The 19,677-nt window shown below is 44.1% G+C and overlaps 1 protein-coding gene across 2 annotated transcripts; it reads left to right on the top strand.

Moving 5' to 3' along the window:
• The first annotated feature begins 809 nt into the window (after positions 1 to 809).
• LOC147354148 (binder of sperm protein homolog 2-like) lies at positions 810 to 9,085 on the top strand. Of its 2 annotated transcripts, none has more exons than XM_086349677.1 (4): positions 810 to 888; positions 6,705 to 6,737; positions 8,244 to 8,384; positions 8,844 to 9,085. In XM_086349677.1, exons 1-4 carry the CDS (start codon positions 831 to 833, stop codon positions 8,993 to 8,995), a joined length of 384 nt encoding a protein of 127 aa, XP_086205803.1. In that variant the 5' UTR covers positions 810 to 830; the 3' UTR covers positions 8,996 to 9,085. The 2 variants fall into 2 exon arrangements, with proteins under 2 accessions (XP_086205803.1, XP_086205804.1); XM_086349678.1 differs by having other exon boundaries at positions 811 to 888; positions 8,302 to 8,384.
• Positions 9,086 to 19,677: the final 10,592 nt, after the last annotated feature.

Genomic DNA, 19,677 nt, shown 5'->3' with positions numbered 1-19,677 from the left:
CTCTCTCTTATAAAGCACTCTTCCCAGATCCCTCCAGAGATGGCTGGTGGGAGAGGAATTCTAAAGTGGATCAAGATCCATCCTTTCCACATACTGGCTGACCACAAGGCACAATGCCTAGGCTTTCTGAGCCTTACTTATTCAGGAAGCTAAAGATGACTTTGCCTTTCTTACTGGACTTTGTCTCTCTCTGTGTCTCTATTTATTTCTCCCCAAAGTCCAGGCTGAGAAGCTTTGGTTAAATTATTGCAAGAGTTTCTATTAAATCAGGGATAGAAAACAAATACATTTTTCTTTTGGAGATTCTTAACGATATTTCTTATTGGGGTATCGTTGCTTGACAATGTTGTGTTAGTCTTTTTTGTTTTTAATAATCAAGGGAGTAGATGATATGAAATGGATAAGGAAGTGTGAAGCAAGCTTTAAAGCAGTGGTTCTCAAACTTTTTCGAACACTGGACTCACCAGGAGGTGAGTTGTTACAACACAGACTGGTCTCAGCCTCGGTGTTTCGGCAGGTCACTGGTCTCAGCCTCGGTGTTTCGGCAGGTCTGCTGTGGGGGCCAAAGGACCTGCATTGCTAACGAGTTTGCAGGTGAAGATGGTGGAGCTGGTCCAGGGACCACACTTCCAGAATGCTGCTAGAGAGCTTTCTGAGATGGTTGTTCCTGGTCTTTCTAGGCAGTCTGGGATTCGGGGCATGGGAGAAAAGGTTGTGGAGTGAATCTGTGAATAGTCGGAAGAGCGGGAGTGGGAGGAGCACAAGCTGGAGGGCATAAAGCCAGAAGCGACGCGCGCTACTGGGCAGGCCACCTGCGGTCACTGGGAGTGATGAGAAGCCCGGTGGGATGGCTGTCCCTGGCCCTCTGCCTACATGGGCTGAAATCAGGTGAGAACGCCAGAAGCGTCAGGGAGGGGAGGGTAGAAGAAGAAGGTGATACCTTGGAGGGGGTGGTTTGGAGTGAGATGGGCAGGAAAGACTCTAGCCAATGTTCATAGCATCTTTTAAATAGAGTCTAATGGTTAGTGCTGAATCCAAGATTTCGAGTGTCCTGGGTTCAAATCCTAGCTCTTCCTCTTGCTGGTTGGGTGATCATCAGTAGGTCACTTTGCCTCTCTTTAAGCCTCAAGCTTCTCATCTGTATAATGGTTATAATACTTTAGGAAGGAGGAAGCCTGGACATCCTGTTGAATGGAACAGCACGATGAACCTGGGGGACGTAATGCCAAGTGGAATAAGCTAGTCACAAAAGGACAAATACAGGTGTTTCTACTTAGATGAAGTATCTAAAATAGTCACACTAGTAGAATTGGTGGGAGCCAAGGACTGGGGAGAAGGGCCAATGGGGAGTTTGCATAATGGGTGAGAGATTTCCATAACGCAAGATGAATAAGTTCCAGAGGTCTGCTGGAAAACATGATGTCTACAGCCAGCAGTTATTGGTTTGTGCACTCAAAAGTTTGTAAAGAAGGTAGATCTCATGTGAAGGGTTCTTACTACAATGAAAGGGAGAGAAGGAAGGAAAGAAAAAGGAGAGAAAGAAGGAAGAAAGGGGAGAGAAAGAAGGAAGGAAGGAAGAATGAATGAAGCTTATTATGTATTGCTTTAGAAAGTTTACCAAGATCTTTTGTTAAGAGAGTAAGCTTCAAATAAACAGTATGTAAGCCAAGTCCTCCTTTGTCTAAAAAGGGAGTAAAATGTTATTAATAAATATGTTGAATATTTATGAACTATCTCTGTAGGTTTCACAGGAATTACAACATGGTTATCCGTGGGGAGGCTGGAGTTGGGGGTGGCTGAAAAGACTTACATGATTTCCCTTTCATAACCCATCGGAAGTTTGAACTCAGTGTATTCCCTCTCCAGAAAACAAGTTCATTAGAGGGCAAATGATTTTTATCTCTTATCACTGTTGTAAGGATTATATAGAAAAGGTAGGTAAAACTGTTGGAACAGTCAATGACCTGCATGTAACCCAAGCCCACCAGGAACACAGGGGTGCTGAACAAACTGGTTTCTCACTCACTGGAACCAGGAAGACCACACAGCCTAGGGTATACCATGGGCAGTCTCAGGAAGAGGGTGTTAGGATCTATTCTAGGGTTTGGGCTCTGGGTGGGAGACTGTAGCGGGAGAGGCTTAGGTTAAGGAAGCCGGATCTCACCCGAGATTGGATGTGATCAGAAAGTGGAGGCAATGCTATGCTTGGGTATCTCGGTTAATCTTCTCTGGAGTGAAGACAGAACAGCGTGAGAAAGGTGTAATTGACAAAGAGGCAGCGGTCACTGTTTTTGGACAGAAGGAGGAGGTGTCTGGTAGTCTGTGACACGTGAGCGTGCATGTCTGTGCTTCCACACAATGCTGAACAGCTCTTGCTTTATCTCATTTTCTCATGATCTCAGAGTACACCTGAGTGATTGAGGCCTGACTGGAGAAGGACAGGGCTAGCGAGCCCCGAGTGCCCAGTCAGCCTTCAGATGTCAGGGGGCCGGGGTTGGGGGAGAGGGCTGCCTTTAGCTTCCTCTTTCTCAGAACACACTGGGCATACTGGAATTCCTCAGTCGATTGGTGGTGGCATTTATTCTCATCAGCAGCTGGAGCAAGAGAAGGAGGAAGAGAGGAGAGGGAAGGAGAGAGATGAAGGAAAGGGGAGGAGGAGGGGATCTGATGATGAAAATGGTAATGTCTGCCCAGGCATACAATGTGATAAGGGCATAAAGCACAACCACAGAAGATCCATAAGGATTTAGTCTTGTTCATCAGTACTAGCAGATGAAACAGTAAAGGATCATCTCCAGGTTCGTAAAACAAATAACTTAGTTCCTGAAATCAGACAGAGCTGGGCAAGAGTTCAGGCTGCATGCATTTTTTTTTTTTTTTTTTTTGACTGTGTGGGAAAGGTTTAAGTGAAAGTCTCTTTCTGCTCATTCATCTGTAAAATGAGGAGAAGGCTATGAAGATTGAAAACTGCAGAGATAAGAGGGTGTAAAGGTTAACTGCCATGGCTGAGCAAAGCAGAAAACTCACCCAGCTACTGTTAACGTTTATAAAGAAATTTAAGTACCCATAGAAAGAAAAGAAAGTGTAGTCACTCAGTCATGTCTGACTCTTTGCAACCCCATGGACTGTAGCCAGGCTCCTCTGTCCATGGAATTCTCCAGGCAAGAATACTGGAGTGGGTTGCCCTGCCCTCCTCCGGGGAACCCAGGGATGGAAACTGGGTCTCCCGCATTGTAGGTAAATTCTTTACCATCTGAGCCACAGGGAAAGTACCCATGGTTTTATCCTAAAATGTCCCTCATCTGCCCAGAGTAGAGCTTCAGCTTTGGGGCGGCACTGCCTGGAAAAGGTTCAGAATTGGAAACAGCAACCCCTCAGAGGCAGGAGTATTTCAGAGGCTCATTTTCTGCAGCCAGAGTACCTGAACTGCTTCTTAGTTCTCTGGCTTTTTTTTTTTTTTTTTAATTGGAGGCTAATTACTTTACAATATTGTGGTGGTTTTTGCCATACATCCACATGGATCAGCCATGGGTGTACATGTGTTCCCCATCCTGACCCTTCCTCCCACCTCCCTCCCCATCCCATCCCTCAGGATCATCCCAGTGCACCAGCCTTGAGCACCCTGCCTCATGCATCGAACCTGGACTAGCGATCTATTTCACAAGTTCTCTGGCTTTTGAACAATGATTTCCCCACCCCCCACCTCTCTAAGCCTCCATTGCAGTATCTACAGAACAGAGATCCTCATTAATACTCTGCAATCTGTAAATATTACTACAGTGGTATGTGCGAGGGGTGGAAAAGAATTTCCAGACACGAGGCACAATGAGAGGAGAATAGAGTTTATTATAGTGGGAGATGCTGGTAGGCTAGTGGCCAATTTTTATAGCCTCAAGACAGAAAATTCCAACAGTGGTGGATTCATTTCGATATTTGGCAAAACCAATACGATATTGTAAAGTTAAAAAAAAAAAAAAAAGACCAGTCTGGCCAATTCCAGATTTCAAACTAAAAAAAAAAAAGAGAAGAAAATTCCAACAGGAGGGGTGGCATTGAGTGAGTGGTTAGGATGCTACAAGGTGGGTACTTTACCTAATATGAGGTCAAGGAGCTGGTCCGTTTAGGTAAGCAGGCTCATGGCAACAGTTGCTATGGGGCTTGGTTAATTCTGGAAATTTTTGTCCTGTGACCTTGGTATAAGGCTCCACACCTGTGACCCTAGTACAGGGCTCCACAATTACACGTAGTAATACCAATCTTACAGTAGTGTTGTAAGCATGATTTCTGTGAGATAATTAGCAGAAGGTGTTCAGTGCAGGAAACCACCCAGAACAATCATTCATTTAATCACAACTTCAAAAACGTTGACAACTTCTCAGCTACTTTCTGAAAAGCAGGGCTGCTACTGGCTAACACAGTGACATACTCACCATGCCGTAGCTCCTGAGGTATAGAGTCTCACATAGATCTATGAGTTAGCATCACCATATCAAAGATCAGGAGAGTGAAGTATATCAGTTAAGTCACTTGCACAGGTAGGTGACAATTCCAAGATAATATCAATATTGTGTCCAGAACGCAGTCTCCATAGCAGGACTTCCTGGGTTGGAACCTTGTTCCCACCAGTCAGTGGTCTTTTAACTTCCAATAGTTTCCCGTTGCCTGTGTTATCTCCTCCGTAAAACTTTGCTGGGGCGGGGAGGAGAAGAGTGTTCTAAATTATAATCTCTCCTTCATAGAGTTGTTGTGAAGAGCAACTGAGGACAATGGCTGGAACATAGGAATGGCCAATTAAATATAAGCTAATGTTGGTTAACAGGTCTGTGTATCTCCTTTCTAGTCTTTAATTGCGTCCAATCTGACTTTAGGACTTCCCTGGTAGCTCAGCTGGTAAAGAATCCATCTGCAATGTGGGAGACCCCAGTTTGACTCCTGGGTTGGGAAGATCCTCTGGAGAAGGGATAGGCTACTCACTCCAGTATTCTTGGGCTTCCCTGGTGGTTCAGCTGGTAAAGAATCCACCTGCAATGCAGGAGGCCTGGGCTCGATCCCTGGGTTGGGAAGATCCCCTGGAGAAGGGAACAGCTACCCACTCTAGTATTCTGGCCTTGAGAATTCCATGGACTGTGTGGTCCATGGGGTTGCAAAGAGTCGAGCATGACTGAGTGACTTTCACTTTCAACCTGACTTTTATGACAGTGGAAGTGTCGCTGAGACACTTCCTGAAACAGGTTCAGGGATGATAAAAAGCAAAATGATGTGAGAAACGAAACGAAATGAAATCAAACAAAATCACCAAGGCTGCACGACTGAAGCGACTTAGCAGCAGCAGCAGCTATAAATATTCAGCCTCTAGCACTGAACAAACAAACAGGTTGTTTTCCTGAAATGTTGGCATGTGGGCAAAAGCTAGATGTTCCATCCAACTTTCAGACCTGTGGAATTTCAACCAATGGGTCAAAGTTGAGTGACCTTGGATAGGGTGGATTTCGCTGGGCTGGAAGTAGCACAAGCTGGAATCAAGATTGCCAGGAGAAATATCAATAACCTCAGATATGCAGATGACACCACCCTTATGGCAGAAAGTGAAGAGGAACTAAAAAGCCTCTTGATGAAGGTGAGAGTGGAGAGTGAAAAAGCTGGCTTAAAGCTCAACATTCATAAAATGAAGATCATGGCATCTGGTCCCATCACTTCATGGGAAGTAGAAGGGGAAACAGTGGAAACAGTGTCAGACTTTATTTTTTTGGGCTCCAAAATCACTGCAGATGGTAATTGCAGCCATGAAATTAAAAGACGCTTACTCCTTGGAAGGGAAGTTATGACCAACCTAGATAGCATATTCAAAAGCAGAGACATTACTTTGCCAACAAAGGTCCATCTAGTCAAGGCTATGGTTTTTCCAGTGGTCGTGTGTATGGATGTGAGAGTTGGACTGTGAAGAAAGCTGAGTGCCGAAGAACTGATGCTTTTGAACTGTGGTGTTGGAGAAGACTCTTGAGCGTCCCTTGGACTGCAAGGAGATCCAACCAGTCCATTCTGAAGGAGATCAGCCCTGGGTGTTCTTTGGAGGGAATGATGCTAAAGCTGAAACTCCAGTACTTTGGCCACCTCATGCAAAGAGTTGACTCACTGGAAAAGACTCTGATGCTGGGAGGGATTGGGGGCAGGAGGAGAAGGGGACGACAGAGGATGAGATGGCTGGATGGCATCACTGACTCGATGGACGTGAGTCTGAGTGAACTCCGGGAGTTGGTGATGGACAGGGAGGCCTGCCGTGCTGCGATTCATTGGGTTGCAAAGAGTTGGACACGACTGAGCGACTGAACTGAACTGAACACAAAGAAAGACCTGAGGGATAGTGAGTGCTTATACCTGAATTAATGGACTGTCTTGGGTGAACATAAACCCCCTGTCCAAATTCGAAGTAACCATAAAGTGAAAGTGAAAGTGAAGTTGTGTCCGACTCTTTGCGACCCCATGGACTGTAGCCCACCAGGCTCCTCAGTCCATGGAATTTTCCAGGCAAGAGTGCTGGAGTGGATTGCCATTTCCTTCAAGTCATCCAAAATATGACAGCTTTTCTGTAACAAGAGAGCAGTCGGCTGCATCAACTTCAAGATACCTGTAATTGCCATTTGTCTGGGAATAGAGTATTTTAGGAGGTGGTCTAAATTTTGCCTTTTTTTTTTTTTCTCTTTCAGACTTGATTTTCCGTATCCCTCGCCCATTCTCAGGTAATTTTTTCATTTGTTAGCATCTCAAATGCGAGGCCCTATCTCACCCCACCTGTGAAACAATGTTACGTTCTGAAAGTTCCTTGCGCTTACTTCCCTGTTGTTCTATTCTTTCATTCACTATTCTTTTTTCATTCTTTCTTTCTTTAGGTAGTTAATTATTTTGGGCTACACTGCCCATGGCATGTGGGATCTTAGTTCCTTGTAGGGGGATTGAACCCATGCCCCCCTGCCATGGAAACACTGAGTCTTAACCACTGGAAACCCAGGGAAATTCCTCATTCACTGTTCTTCTGGCATTAAAGACCCTCCCTGATCATGGTAGCCAAACCATATATTTCAAGACCCAGTTAAGTCAGCCCTCCAAGATCCTCTCCCATGCTCCTCTGGAAAAGTACTCTCGTCTCCACTGAAATTAACATCAGCATTTGTAGGTTAAGTTTCTTCTCTGGACCAGTCCTGACCTGTCAGTTGATAGCATGGGTCTATCGTTGAACAATATATATGTGGTCACATCTGACAAACGAGAGAGACACTGAACGAGTCACTCCATGTTAAATAAATACGAGAACTTTAAAGAAGTATAAGGGCGCTTGTAAGGAAGTTCTGTACAAGTGGATCCAGCATAGACTGGATGTTCAAGGGAGTTCCTTGGAGATTTACATTTAGGATGAACGTCAGGGGAGGGTAAATAGGAAGAGGGTGTGTGATGTTCTTGCTAATCAGAGATCACACCTATAAATCCCCAAGACAAGAAAGATGGCGGTACACTTGGGAGACCTTACAAAGCTTGAGCAGAAAGAGCCCAAGGAAGGGTGGTCCAAAGTGGCTGGAAGTGCAGTTAGGAACCAGGTCAAGTAGGATATCATAAGCCACTTCAATGCTATTTCTTATCCTAAGAGTAATGGAGCCACTTCATGGCTAAGACTCCACGCTCCCAATGCAGGGGGCCCAGGTTCGATCCCTAGTCGGGGAACTAGTTCCCACATGCTGTGACTAAGAGCTCACATGCTGCAATGAAGACCCAGCGAAGCCAAATAAATAAACATTTTTTTTTAAAGAGTAATGGAATATGAAGAGAGGTGTGGCAGAGTCAGGTTAGTATTCAAGAATGAAGATATTTGCTGCAATGTGAAGAAGAGATGGGCCAAATCAGCTAGAAGCATCTAGAAATAAGTCACTGAGTAGTCAAAACAAGTGGTCAGCTTTGAGAGATACCTAGGGACAAACTGTGACAGGCTAAGAGGCTTCTTTTACTAGGAGAGAGAGAGAAAAAGGATGCTAAGAAGGACTCTAGAATTGCATCTTGGGTCTGGTCTGCTTCCAGGTCCGGGATGAAATAGGCTTCCTTTGATACTCACTTGGCTGTTTTTGTACCAGACCCAGAGAAGGCAGGGAGGGAGACGAGCCACATGTGAATGTGGGGGGGGTAGGTGCCATCGAGTGTGACAGACGAAGTCAGAAAGTCCCTTCCCTTTGTCAGTTTGCTTGTTTTCTCTTTTCCAGTGTTTAGTAACTATTCCTGTATCTTTCCATTTGTGTATGACGACATCGTCTACTACAGCTGCGTCTCCGTCCGCAGTGACTATGCCTGGTGCTCTATCGACGAGATGTTCCAAGGTAGATGGCGGTACTGCACCGCGAAAGGTGAGTGTCCCCAGGATGCGTTTAGATGACTAGGATCCAAGAAGCAGCTGGCTACATGGTTTTTGCTGTCAGATAAATCTGCATCCAAATCCTGACTCTTTACAGGGTTGCTGTTGTTGTTGTCTCTAAGTCATGTCTGATTCTTTGTGACCCCACGGACTGTAGCCCACCAGGTTCCTCTGTCCGTGGGATTTCCCAGGCAAGAAGACTACGGTGGGTTGCCATTTCTGTCTCCAGGGGATCTTCCCAGCCTAGGGACTGAACCTGTGTCTCCTGCATCTTCTGCATTGACAGGTGGACTCTTTATCACTGAGCCGGCCCAGAAGCCCTTGATGTGGTTTAACCACCTCAAAAACAATTCTGTGTGGTAGAGAAAGCACGTGTCGTGAGCGAAACGATGGTTAATGCTAAGACTTTTTATATTCATGTTTTTCCTTCTGCTCCACCCTTTCTTTGCAGATCCCCCAAGCTGCACCTTCCCTTTCTTGTACAGAAATAAATACTTTTTTAAGTGCACCAAGGAAGGCTATGTTTTGAGTCGGAGTTGGTGTTCATTGACAAGAGATTATAACAAAGACGGAAAATGGAAACAGTGCTCCCCTTACCAGTAAGTTGGTTGCGGAAGGATGGAGTGGGGGATCTTACAGATTTCTTAAAGGGGATCCTCTGGGTTAACGGAAAGGGAAGCTTGAGGTCGAGATTTTCTTGTGATGGCTTAGATCAGGGGTCAGCAAACATTCCCTGTCAAGAACCTACTAGTCAGTAATTTAAGCTGTACAAGCCATACTCAGTTCTGCCGTGGAGCACAAAAACGGCCACAGGTAATAAAAATAATAATAAATATGGGTGTGTTTCCATAAGATTTTATTTATAGGCTTTAAATTTGAGTCTCAAAAAATTAAAAATAAACTATAAACAAGAAGGGGTTTGCTGACAGTCCAGCAGTTAAGACTCTGAGATTCCACTACAGGGCGTGTGGGTTCGATCCCTGGTCAGGGAAATAAGATCCCACGTGCCCCAAGGCATGGCCAGAAAATAAATGCATAAATGAATCTCATATAATTTTCAGGAGTCACAAAATAGCAGTTACCTTGTGATTTTTGTTTTTCTATCAACCTTTTAAAAAAATACATATTCTCTCTGCTTCTCTATTATATTGCCATTTCCTTCATTGGAAGCACAGCCATTGTTGTCAACCATTCAAAAATGAGAAAACTGTTAGGTCACAAACCATCCAGAAGCAGATGGTGGGTTGGCTTTGCTGCTGGCTCTAGTTTGCTGCCCCTGGCTTGGATGATTTGTCTGTGATCTCATTCAAACGAAGAATTGAAACTGAAACTTTTCAAGTTTGCATTGAAAAGAAGATAGGAGAAGGAGAAGTGTGGTCAACAGACAGGAGAGCTTACCCATTTCTGGGCTTTCCAGGTGGCTCCACGGTAAAGAATCTGCCTGCAGTGCTGGAGACGCAGGAGACACGGGTTCGAACCCTGGGTCGGGAAGATCCACTGAAAGGGGGAATGTCAACCCACTCCAGTATTCTTGCCTGGACACCCCCATGGACAGAGGGCTACAGTTCATGGGGTCACAAAGAGTCTGACACGACTGAGCACACACACACCACACCAAACAGCCTTTAATTTGGAAATGCCTTTGGGGTCATTGTCAACAATACCAGTACCAGGAAGACAAAGAGCCCAGGCACTCCCTATCCACATTGAAATTCTAGTAAAGGATGGGGCTGAACTTTCTTGTCCGGCTTCCAGAAAAGTCAAAGCCCCATTGGAACCCAGGCATAGTGACTATACTGTTTTACATGTGCAAGGGGTCCCACTTCCTCCCCCAGCTGATTTGGATTGATTCTTGAACCTTCCCTGGAGCTCGGTCAATAGTTGTTAATTCCTGGGTTGATCTGCAGGCTTGCTTCTTGGTCAGATGCCAGGAAGTTTCCGTGATTTCTAAACTTGGCCTTCAATCGGATGTTACCTCATCTTCGAGCTCTTCATTACCTTATAAAAGGGTATCAGTGGTGCTTGGCTATAGCTCTCCAATTCCATCATTTTAACAACTTCCTTAACGTTGAAAATTATCAATTTAGGAAATTTGTTCAAATAATGGATTACATGCATGTGTGCCTAGTCACTTCAGTTGTGTCCAACGCTTTGCCACCCTATGGACCATAACCCGCCAGGCTTCTCTGTCCATGGGATTTTCAAGGCAAGAATACTGAAGTGGGTGGTCATTCCCTTCTCTAGGGGATCTTCCTGACCTAGGGATCGAACCTGGGTCTCCTGCATTGCAGGCGGGTGCTTTACTGCTGAACCACCAGGAAACATAATTTATGCAAAGGAGCAACTTAGGATGATCAATAATGGCATATTGAATTTGAGAGTGAGAAAGAAATACACCTTCCCTTTGTTGTTTAGTTGCTAAGTTGTTTCTCTTTTTCGACTCCAAGGACTGTAGCCCGCCAGGCTCCTCTGTCATGGGATTTTCCAGACAGGGGATCTTCCTGACCCAGGGATTGAACCCATATCACCTGCATTGGTAGGGGGATTCTTTACCGCTGAGCTGTCCTGTTCTACTTATTCATGCTATTTAGATCTTAGAGATAGACCAGATCTCCCATCAGGGAGAAGCAAGGATTATCCTATCTTGAAGGTGACAGACTGAGATACTGATGGTAATCTCTTTTTTCCTCCACAGTCTATAAGTCTTGGTGTTCTCAAAGAGGCAGAAGTTACAGGATTCTTCAGCTGCCTCTCAAAATACATCCTTTCCCTGGTCATTCTGACCAATAAAGATTTCCTCTGTCTTCTGTGTGAATGACTCCTTTTCTCCAAAAAAGATACAACCCAAGCTCAGTGGTGGTCAGTGCAATGCTGGCTGGGGTGGGGGTGGGAGACCAGTAGTGTATTTATGGAGAAGAACTTGCATTCAAATAAAAATCCTGATGGATTGCTAACAGCATAATCTTTGGCAAGTTAACTAAATTCTTAGAGAAACTCACTTCCCCTTACACAATTTTAAAATTATGGTATACACTTTTAGCTTTTTGAGATAAAATTTATGATATACAGTTAACCATTTTAAAGTGAACAATTCGGTGGCATTTAGTACAGTTACAATGCTATGCAATCATCATCTCTGTCTAGTTCCAAAACATTTTCACCATCCCGAGAGGAAACCTTGTACCCATGAGGAGTCATTCTCCAATCTCTCATCCCTCCAGCCCCTGGGAACCATTAACCCTAACCCTCTCCTGGATATGTCATATAATATGTGACCATCAGGGTCTGGCTTCTTTCACTTAGCATAATGTTGTTGAGGCTCACCCCACATTGTCACATGTGTCAATATTTCATTTCTTTCCATGGTTGAGAGATATTTCACTGTCTGGATATACCGTGTTTTATTATCCATGGTTGTTGCTGTTCAGTCCACTAAGTCGTGTCTGACTCTCTGTGACCCCGTGGACTGCAGCACACTGGGCTTCCCTGTCCTTCACTGTCTCCCAGAGTTTGCCCAAACTCATGTCTATTGAGTCAGTGATGCTTCTAACTATCTCATGTAGATTTTATAAAGCACATATGTCATATGTATAGAGCTAGGTGAATTTCCACTAAACGCTCCATGTAACTGACAACTATATTTAAAAAAAAAACATCATTTCTAGCCCTGCTTCATTCCCTTTTCCAGGTGCTACCCACCCAAATGGCACCAATAGACTTGCCAGTTGAAGCAGGGTTTCCATAAACCTTCAATTTGTTGGAAAAAAAAAAGAGGGAACTTCCCTCTTGATTCAGTGGTTGCGACTCTGCACCTTCCACTGCTGGGGACTGGGTTTCCTTCCCTGGTCCGGGAACTAGATCCCACATGTGGCAACTAAGACCCAGCACAATCAAATAAAATATTTTTAAATGGGGAAGAAACAATGGAAAGTAACCGCAATAAACAAGAAACAAGACAGGACTAAGGAAACAGGAAACTGTTGAAAGGCTGCAAGATCAAATGTGTTAGTGATAACAGTCAAGGAAAATAAGTTAAATACCCAATTTTTTTTTTAAGAGAATTATTTGAAAAGAACAAAATCGCATTATATGGTGCTTCCAGGAAGCACTTCGAAAAGGGGCAGGGATGGGACGGGGACACAGGATATGGTTGTGCAGGCAGCAGAGAGGGTTGTAGGAAAATCTTGTGAGAAAGCAGGGGTCCTTGATCACTAGACGATTCACGGAGTTCATGTGGCTGCTACCCAGCACTGCTGACCATCTCTGCAAACCTAGTAAAATAGTAACACGATGGTCTTTTGGTCCTCAGAAATCAATACTCCTCTGTGTCTGATGAGGGCTGTATGAATGCCATTAAGGTTAATGAAGTGGAGAGGAGAGGAGCTTAATACTTTGTTCTCTCAGATGCCCCCCAGAACATTCTGTTCAAAGCAGAGATGGACTCCTTCTGAAAGTACCATTAAATGGCCATCACAGGTGCCCCGGGGGCAGAGGATGGCCTACGGCCATTTCTCCCTTCCACCCACTTACTGCCCAGAAGTTTGCTCACCTAGAATTCTCTGGTAGGGCTATCTGCATATTCTGCAAATTTCCAGGCAAAGCGACTGCCGCACAAAGCTATACCAAAATCTCCGGATTTCTTTCACATGCAGTGTATCACGTGTTCCTTTTTGTACAGAATATGTGTAGCCAAAGGATTGTTTGGAAGACAATAGGCAGTGCTCAGTTGCTCAGTCATGTCTGGCTCTTTGCAACCCCACTGACTGTAGCCCGCCAGGCTCCTCGTCCGTGGGATTTCCCAGGCAAGAATGCTGGAGTGGGTTGCCATTTCCTCCTCCAGGGGATCTTCCAGACCCAGGGATTGAATCCACAGCTCCTGCATTTCCTGCATTGCAGGTGGATTCGTTATTGCTGATTCACCTGGGAAGCCTGTACAGAATAGGAGAGGAGTTCTAAATTCTGTTTTGAGAACTTCCTGTTTCTAGGAGTCTGTCTTCCCTTCCTGGAATCCTAGACCTCATCCAAGATGGGTAAGATTCTGAGACAGGAAGAGCAGTGTAGCATGGAATCAAAGACCTAAATGTAAGGCCAGATACTATAAAACTTAGAAAAATAGGCAGAACACTCTCTGGCATAAATCGCAGCAAGAACTTTTCTGATCCACATCCTCAAAGAATGAAAATAAAAACACAAATAAACAAATGGGACCTAATAAAACTTAAATCTTTTGCACAGCAAAGGAAACCAGAAACAAAACGAAAAGATAGCCCTCAGAATGGGAGATGATATTTTCAAAGGAAGCAACCATCAAGGGATTAATCTCAAAAATATACAAACAGCTCAATATCAAAAAACAACCCAATCAAAAAACTGGGTGGAAGATCTAAATGTTTCTCCAAAGAAGACACTCAGATGGTGAAAAACCATGTGAAAAGATGCTCAATATCACTATTACAGAAGCGCAAACCAAAACTACAATGAGGTATCATCTCACACTGGTCAGAATGCCCATTATCAAAAAAATCTACAAACAATAAATGCCGGAATGCATGCTAAGTCACTTCAGTCATGTCTAACTCTTTGCGACCCAGTGGATTGCAGCCCACCAAGCTCCTCTGTCCATGGGATTCTCCGTGCAAGAGTACTGGAGTGGGTTGCCATTTCCAAATGCTGGAGAGGGTGTGGAGAAAAGGGAATCCCCCTACACTGTTGGTGGGAATGCAAACTGGTACTGCCACTATGGTGAAGAGTATGGAAGTTGCTTAAAAAGATGAGAATGGAGCTACCATATGATCCAGCAATTCCACTCCTTGGCTTCAATCTGGACAAAATCATAATTCAAGATATAGGCAACCCCTATTTTCAGGGCCGAATGTGAAAGGTGGAAATAGTGTCCTTTTGGAAGATGGCATCTATTATAAACATACTTCCAAACGATAGTCTCGTCCTTTCTCTCTGCCTCCATCACACTGGCGCTTACCCTCTTAGTCTGCATAACTTGTCCTCATTCTTGAGAATATCATCTTTCACATCCCTTCCTCTAAGAAACTGAAGGCTTCCCTGGTGGCTCAGCGGTAAAGAATCCCCTGCCAATGCAGGAGACCAGGGTTCGATCCCTGGGTCCGGAATATTCCTCTGGAGAAGGAAATGGCAGGCAACCTGCTCCAGTATTCTTGCCTGGGAAATCCCGTGAACAGAGGAGCTGGACAGGGTGTAGTCCATGGGGTGGTAAAAGAATCATGACTTAGTGAACAGCAAAGAAACTTGATTTTCAACCAGAACAGTTTGGTTGTCAAAACTGAAGCAAGAGGCGCTACCGCCATCTAGTGGGCAGAGGCCAGGGACGCTGGTAAGCACAGGACAACAAATGATCGGGGCCCAGTTCAGTTCAGTCGCTCAGTGGTGTCCGGCTCTTTGCGACCCCATGGACCACAGCACATCAAGCTTCCCTGTCCGTCACCAACTCCTGGAGCCTGCTCAAACTCCTGTCCATTGAGTCGGTGATGCCATCCAACCATCTCATCCTCTGTCATCCCCTTCTCCTCCTGCCTTCAATCTTTCCCAGCATCAGGGTCTTTTCCAATAAGTCAGTTCTGAATCAGGTGGCCAAAGTATTGGAGCTTCAGCTTCAGCCCTTCCAGTGAATATTCAGGGTTGATTTCCTTTAGGATGGACTGGTTTGATCTCCTTGCAATCCAGGGGATGTCCACTATGCCCAGACTGAGGTCTAAGGCTTGGTCCAGCTCTAGCATCTCTCTCACAGGGCTTGGGTGATGGAGCCCCCTGGGGACTTCCTCAGGCCCTTCGATGTTCTGATCTGCTACTTTGAAACTGCCTACATTCTCACTTTTGCCCCTAGGAGTTGAGGGAGAACAGGAACATATCTATTTCATATCCCTGAAGCACATCTGTGGCATTGACTTGCACAATTTCCTTTATAGAATAAAAGAAAAAATTGGCTTTTACTTGCATGTCACATACTTTCAGCACTATCCATGGAAACTCTCGACTGAAGAAAAACGCCTGCAAGGTTGTGTGTTGATTTGTTTGGGGAGCTTACTGAGGACTATAGCCTGGGAGACAGCATTTCAGATGGCTTTGAGGAACTGCTCTCAAGAGGTAAGGGAGGAACCAGGATATACAGCAAGGTGTTTTTATTTTGTTTGTATACTTGCTTTTGTAAAAAAAAAAATGTAGTTGAACATCAAGAGAGTACTGTGAATTACAAAGAGCAGATTTCACAAGTTATTAATTTTAGGTCTTTTTCATGTATGAGAAGATGCAAGAATCTGGATTCATTGAAATTATTCCTCAGATGTGCAGTCTTAACTACTGAGGGTCAGTGTCCAAAGCAGAGAATTTTTCCTGCTTTTTCCTGAATTCCCCTGGAGGCGCACTGTCGGTGCACAGTCCTCGTGGCTGAAGACTTGATCCTTGTAGAACTGGGATCAGTTCAGTTCAGTTCAGTCACTCAGTTGTGTCCGACTCTTTGTGACCCCATGAATCACAGCACACCAGGCCTCCCTGTCCATCACCAACTCCCAGAGTTCACTCAGACTCACATCCATTGAGTCAGTGATGCCATCCAGCCATCTCATCCTCTGTCGTCCCCTTCTCCTCCTGCCCCCAATCCCTCCCAGCATCAGAGTCTTTTCCAATGAGTCAACTCTTCGCATGAGGTGGCCAAAGTACTGGAGTTTCAGCTTTAGCATCATTCCTTCCAACGAAATCCCAGGGCTCATCTCCTTTAGAATGGACTGGTTGTATCTCCCTGCAGTCCAAGGGACTCTCAAGAGTCTTCTCCAACACCACAGTTCAAAAGCATCAATTCTTCGGCGCTCAGCTCTCTTCACAGTCCAACTCTCACATCCATACATGACCACTGGAAAAACCAAAGCCTTGACTAGACGGACCTTTGTTGGTGAAGTAATGTCTCTGCTTTTCAATATGCTATCTAGGTTGGTCATAACTTTCCTTCCAAGGAGTAAGCGTCTTTTAATTTCATGGCTGCAATCACCATCTGCAGTGATTTTGGAGCCAAAAAAAAAAAAAATGTCTGACACCATTTCCACTGTTTCCCCATCTATTTCCCATGAAGTGATGGGACCAGATGCCATGATCTTCGTTTTCTGAATGTTGAGCTTTAAGCCAACTTTTTCACTCTCCTCTTTCACTTTCATCAAGAGGCTTTTTAGTTCCTCTTCACTTTCTGCCATAAGGGTGGTGTCATCTGCATATCTGAGGTTATTGATATTTCTCCCAGCAATCTTGATTCCAGCTTGTGCTTCTTCCAGCCCAGCATTTCTCATGATGTACTCTGCATATACATTAAATAAGCAGGGTGACAATATACAGCCTTGACGTACTCCTTTTCCTATTTGGAACCAGTCTGTTGCTCCATGTCCAGTTCCAACTGTTGCTTCCTGACCTGTATATAAGTTTCTCAAGAGGCAGGTCAGGTGGTCTGGTATTCCCATCTCTTTCAGAATTTTCCACAGTTTATTGTGATCCACACAGTCAAAGGCTTTGGCATTGTCTCCTAGCTCTTCCCAAATTCCAAAGAGAAACAGCTACTAGTTAGGGAAGTAAGGGAATGCAGAAACAGAGGAAAAGCAAATAGTTCAGCCATTTCATTTCTTTTTATGGCTCAGTAATACTCCAGTATGTATGCACACACCACATCTTCTTTACCCGTTCCTCTGCTGATGGACATTTAGGTTGCTTCCGTGTCCTGGCTATTATGAACAGTGCTGCAATGAACATTTGGATGCGTGTATCTTTTTGATTGAGTTTTTTGTAAGTGAGTTTCAGCTCTCCATATCTTTGGGTGTCCCTCAGTGATAACCGTCAGTTCAGTGTGTGGGCTCAGGTGTCACCTAGGAATAATTGTAACCCAGTACAGATCATAGTCTGGAGACTAAATGGCTGCATATGCCTCACCCAATAATTGATTGAAAGTGAAAGTCGTGTCCGACTCTTTGTGACCCCACAGACTATACAGCCCATGGAATTCTCCAGGCCAGAATACTGGAGAGCATAGCCGTTCCCTTCTCCAGGGGAATCTTCCCAACTCAGGGATCAAGCCTAGGTCTCCCACACTGCAGGCGGATTCTTTACCAGCTGAGCCACAGGGAAGCCCAAGAATACTGGAGTGGGTAGTCTATCCATTCTCCAGCATATCTTCCTGACTCAGGAATTGAACCAGGGTCTCCTGCATTGCAGGCAGATTCTTTACCAACTGAGCTATCAGGGAAGTCCCCAATCATGAATTAGCTATTGTCATTCCAATAAGATTAAACATTCCAGTAAGATTAACAGTTTTATTAGTGTTCCATGACCTATGAAGTGGGAGAAGAATACAATTTCTTCATATAATCTGTATATTCAGTGTTAAAACTAAAGGGGAGTAACATGTGAAATGATCTGAGTATTGCTGACACGTGTTCACTCTCAGTAATTACTGGTCACTCACAGTATCATTATGATTATTGTCACTAACTAGAATTATTTAACAATTATTTAGCATTTACAAGGAATGAAAGTATAATTTTCACTCTCCCTATTGTTGAGTATGTGAACATGTGAAGGCTTTGGTCCTCAGAGAGATAGAAGGCGGGTACAATGAAGTAACAATTGCTATTATGAATTTTCAATGTGGCAGACATGAAAATTCTCTTAGCCCAGTCCCTGAAACGTGAAATCACTTAATACATGTTCATTATGTTAATGATTGGACCTCCGGGGGGCTCAGTGGTAGAGAATCCCCCCTTTCCAAAGCAGGAGACAGGTTCGATACCTGTGTCAGGAAGATGCCCTAGAGAAGGAAATGGCAACCCACTCCAGTATTCTTACCTGGAGAATCCCACAAACAGAGGAGCCTAGCAGGCTACATGCCACGGGGTCACAGTTGATGGGGTCACAAAAAGAGTCAGACACAACTTACTGACTAAGCAACAACAGCAAAATGTTTATGATTAAATGGCAAACAAGAACTGCCTCCTGTAGTCCATGTAGATATAATATAAATTCAACCCCAAAACCTGTGCGTCTAAAGCAAGTTCTTGACTCCTATGTTCAAAGAGAGAGATTTCAGGGACTGCCCTGGTGGTCCCGTGGTTAAAACTCTGAGCTTCTGAAGCAGGAGATGTAGGTTCAATCCCTGCTCAGAGAATTAATATCCCATGGGCTACACAGTGCAGCCAGAGATTTTCTAAAAATGTTTAATTAGATTGCTATAAAAAAGAGAGAGAGAGAGATCGCTGTTCACCCGAAACTAGCACATCGTTTCTTAACCAGCTATTGTGTGGTGTTAGTCACTCAGTCGTGTCTGTCTGACTCTTTGCAACCCTGTGGACTGTAGCCTGCCAGGCTCCTCTGTCCATGTCTCCAGGCAAGACTACTGGAGTGGGTTGCCATTCCTTTCTCCAGGGGATCTTCCCGACCCCAATGCAAAATAAAAAATTTAGGGGAAAAAGAAAAGAGAGAGATCTCAGTCCATGGTTTCTCAATTTCCCTCCAGCTTCTTGTCACTATGCCTTTTTATCTAGTTTTCAATTTTATTTTTAATTATCTTCAAACTAAGAGAAATCTTACCAGAAATACACAAAAAAGTTCTTGTACATGATTCACACAGATTCACCAGTGGTAACGTTTTCCAACATTTGCTAGACTATGTTCTAATTTCTTTCACTCTCATGGATAATATTAACTTTTTTAACCACTTGAGAAAAAGTTACTGATATCATTTCCTTTTATCCCTCTACACTTCAGAGAATATTTTCTAAGGCCACAGATATTTCCTTTACAATCTTAGAAAAATGATAGAAATCGAGGAATTTAGTATTCTTGCAATGTTACTATCTAATCGACATTGTGCCTTCAAATGTGGCCAGTTGTCTCAATAATAAAATGACAGCATCTTCTGTGGCCCAGGATTCAATCTAGGATTTAGTTTACATCCTCCCTTTTCCTTTCTGTGGACCATATCCTCAGCTTTTCTTTTCTTAGGGTTGTTTTTTTTTAAATAACAATTTGATAATTTGAATGGTACCAGATAATTATTTTGTACAGCTTCCTCAATTAGAGTTTACACAATATGTTCTCATTAATACCTTCAGGTCTAGACTTCACGTTTTAAATATGCACGCCCAAAAAAGGAAGGAAGCAAGCAAGAGACTTCTCTGAAAGTCCAGTGGTTAAGATGCCAACCTTCCAAATCAAGGTGCACAGAATTCAATCCCTAATCAGGGAACTAAGATGCCACATACCTCCTGGCATGGCCAAAA

This window comes from Bos grunniens, chromosome 18 (genome assembly GCF_055505025.1).
Source record: "Bos grunniens cultivar Pamir isolate PY7600 chromosome 18, Bosgru_T2T1.0, whole genome shotgun sequence".
NCBI lineage: Eukaryota > Metazoa > Chordata > Mammalia > Artiodactyla > Bovidae > Bos > Bos grunniens.
The sequence above is the reverse complement of the archived record's forward strand: the minus strand, read 5'-3'. Positions and strand labels throughout refer to the sequence as shown.

Excerpts from the sequence above, each read along its gene's own strand:
- LOC147354148 (XM_086349677.1), top strand. The coding sequence starts at position 831 with ATGAGAAGCCCGGTGGGATGGCTGTCCCTGGCCCTCTGCCTACATGGG. Across the intron at positions 889-6,704 it reads CCTACATGGGCTGAAATCAG|ACTTGATTTTCCGTATCCCT; the intron begins GTGAGAACGCCA and ends TTTCTCTTTCAG. Across the intron at positions 8,385-8,843 it reads GCGGTACTGCACCGCGAAAG|ATCCCCCAAGCTGCACCTTC; the intron begins GTGAGTGTCCCC and ends CTTTCTTTGCAG.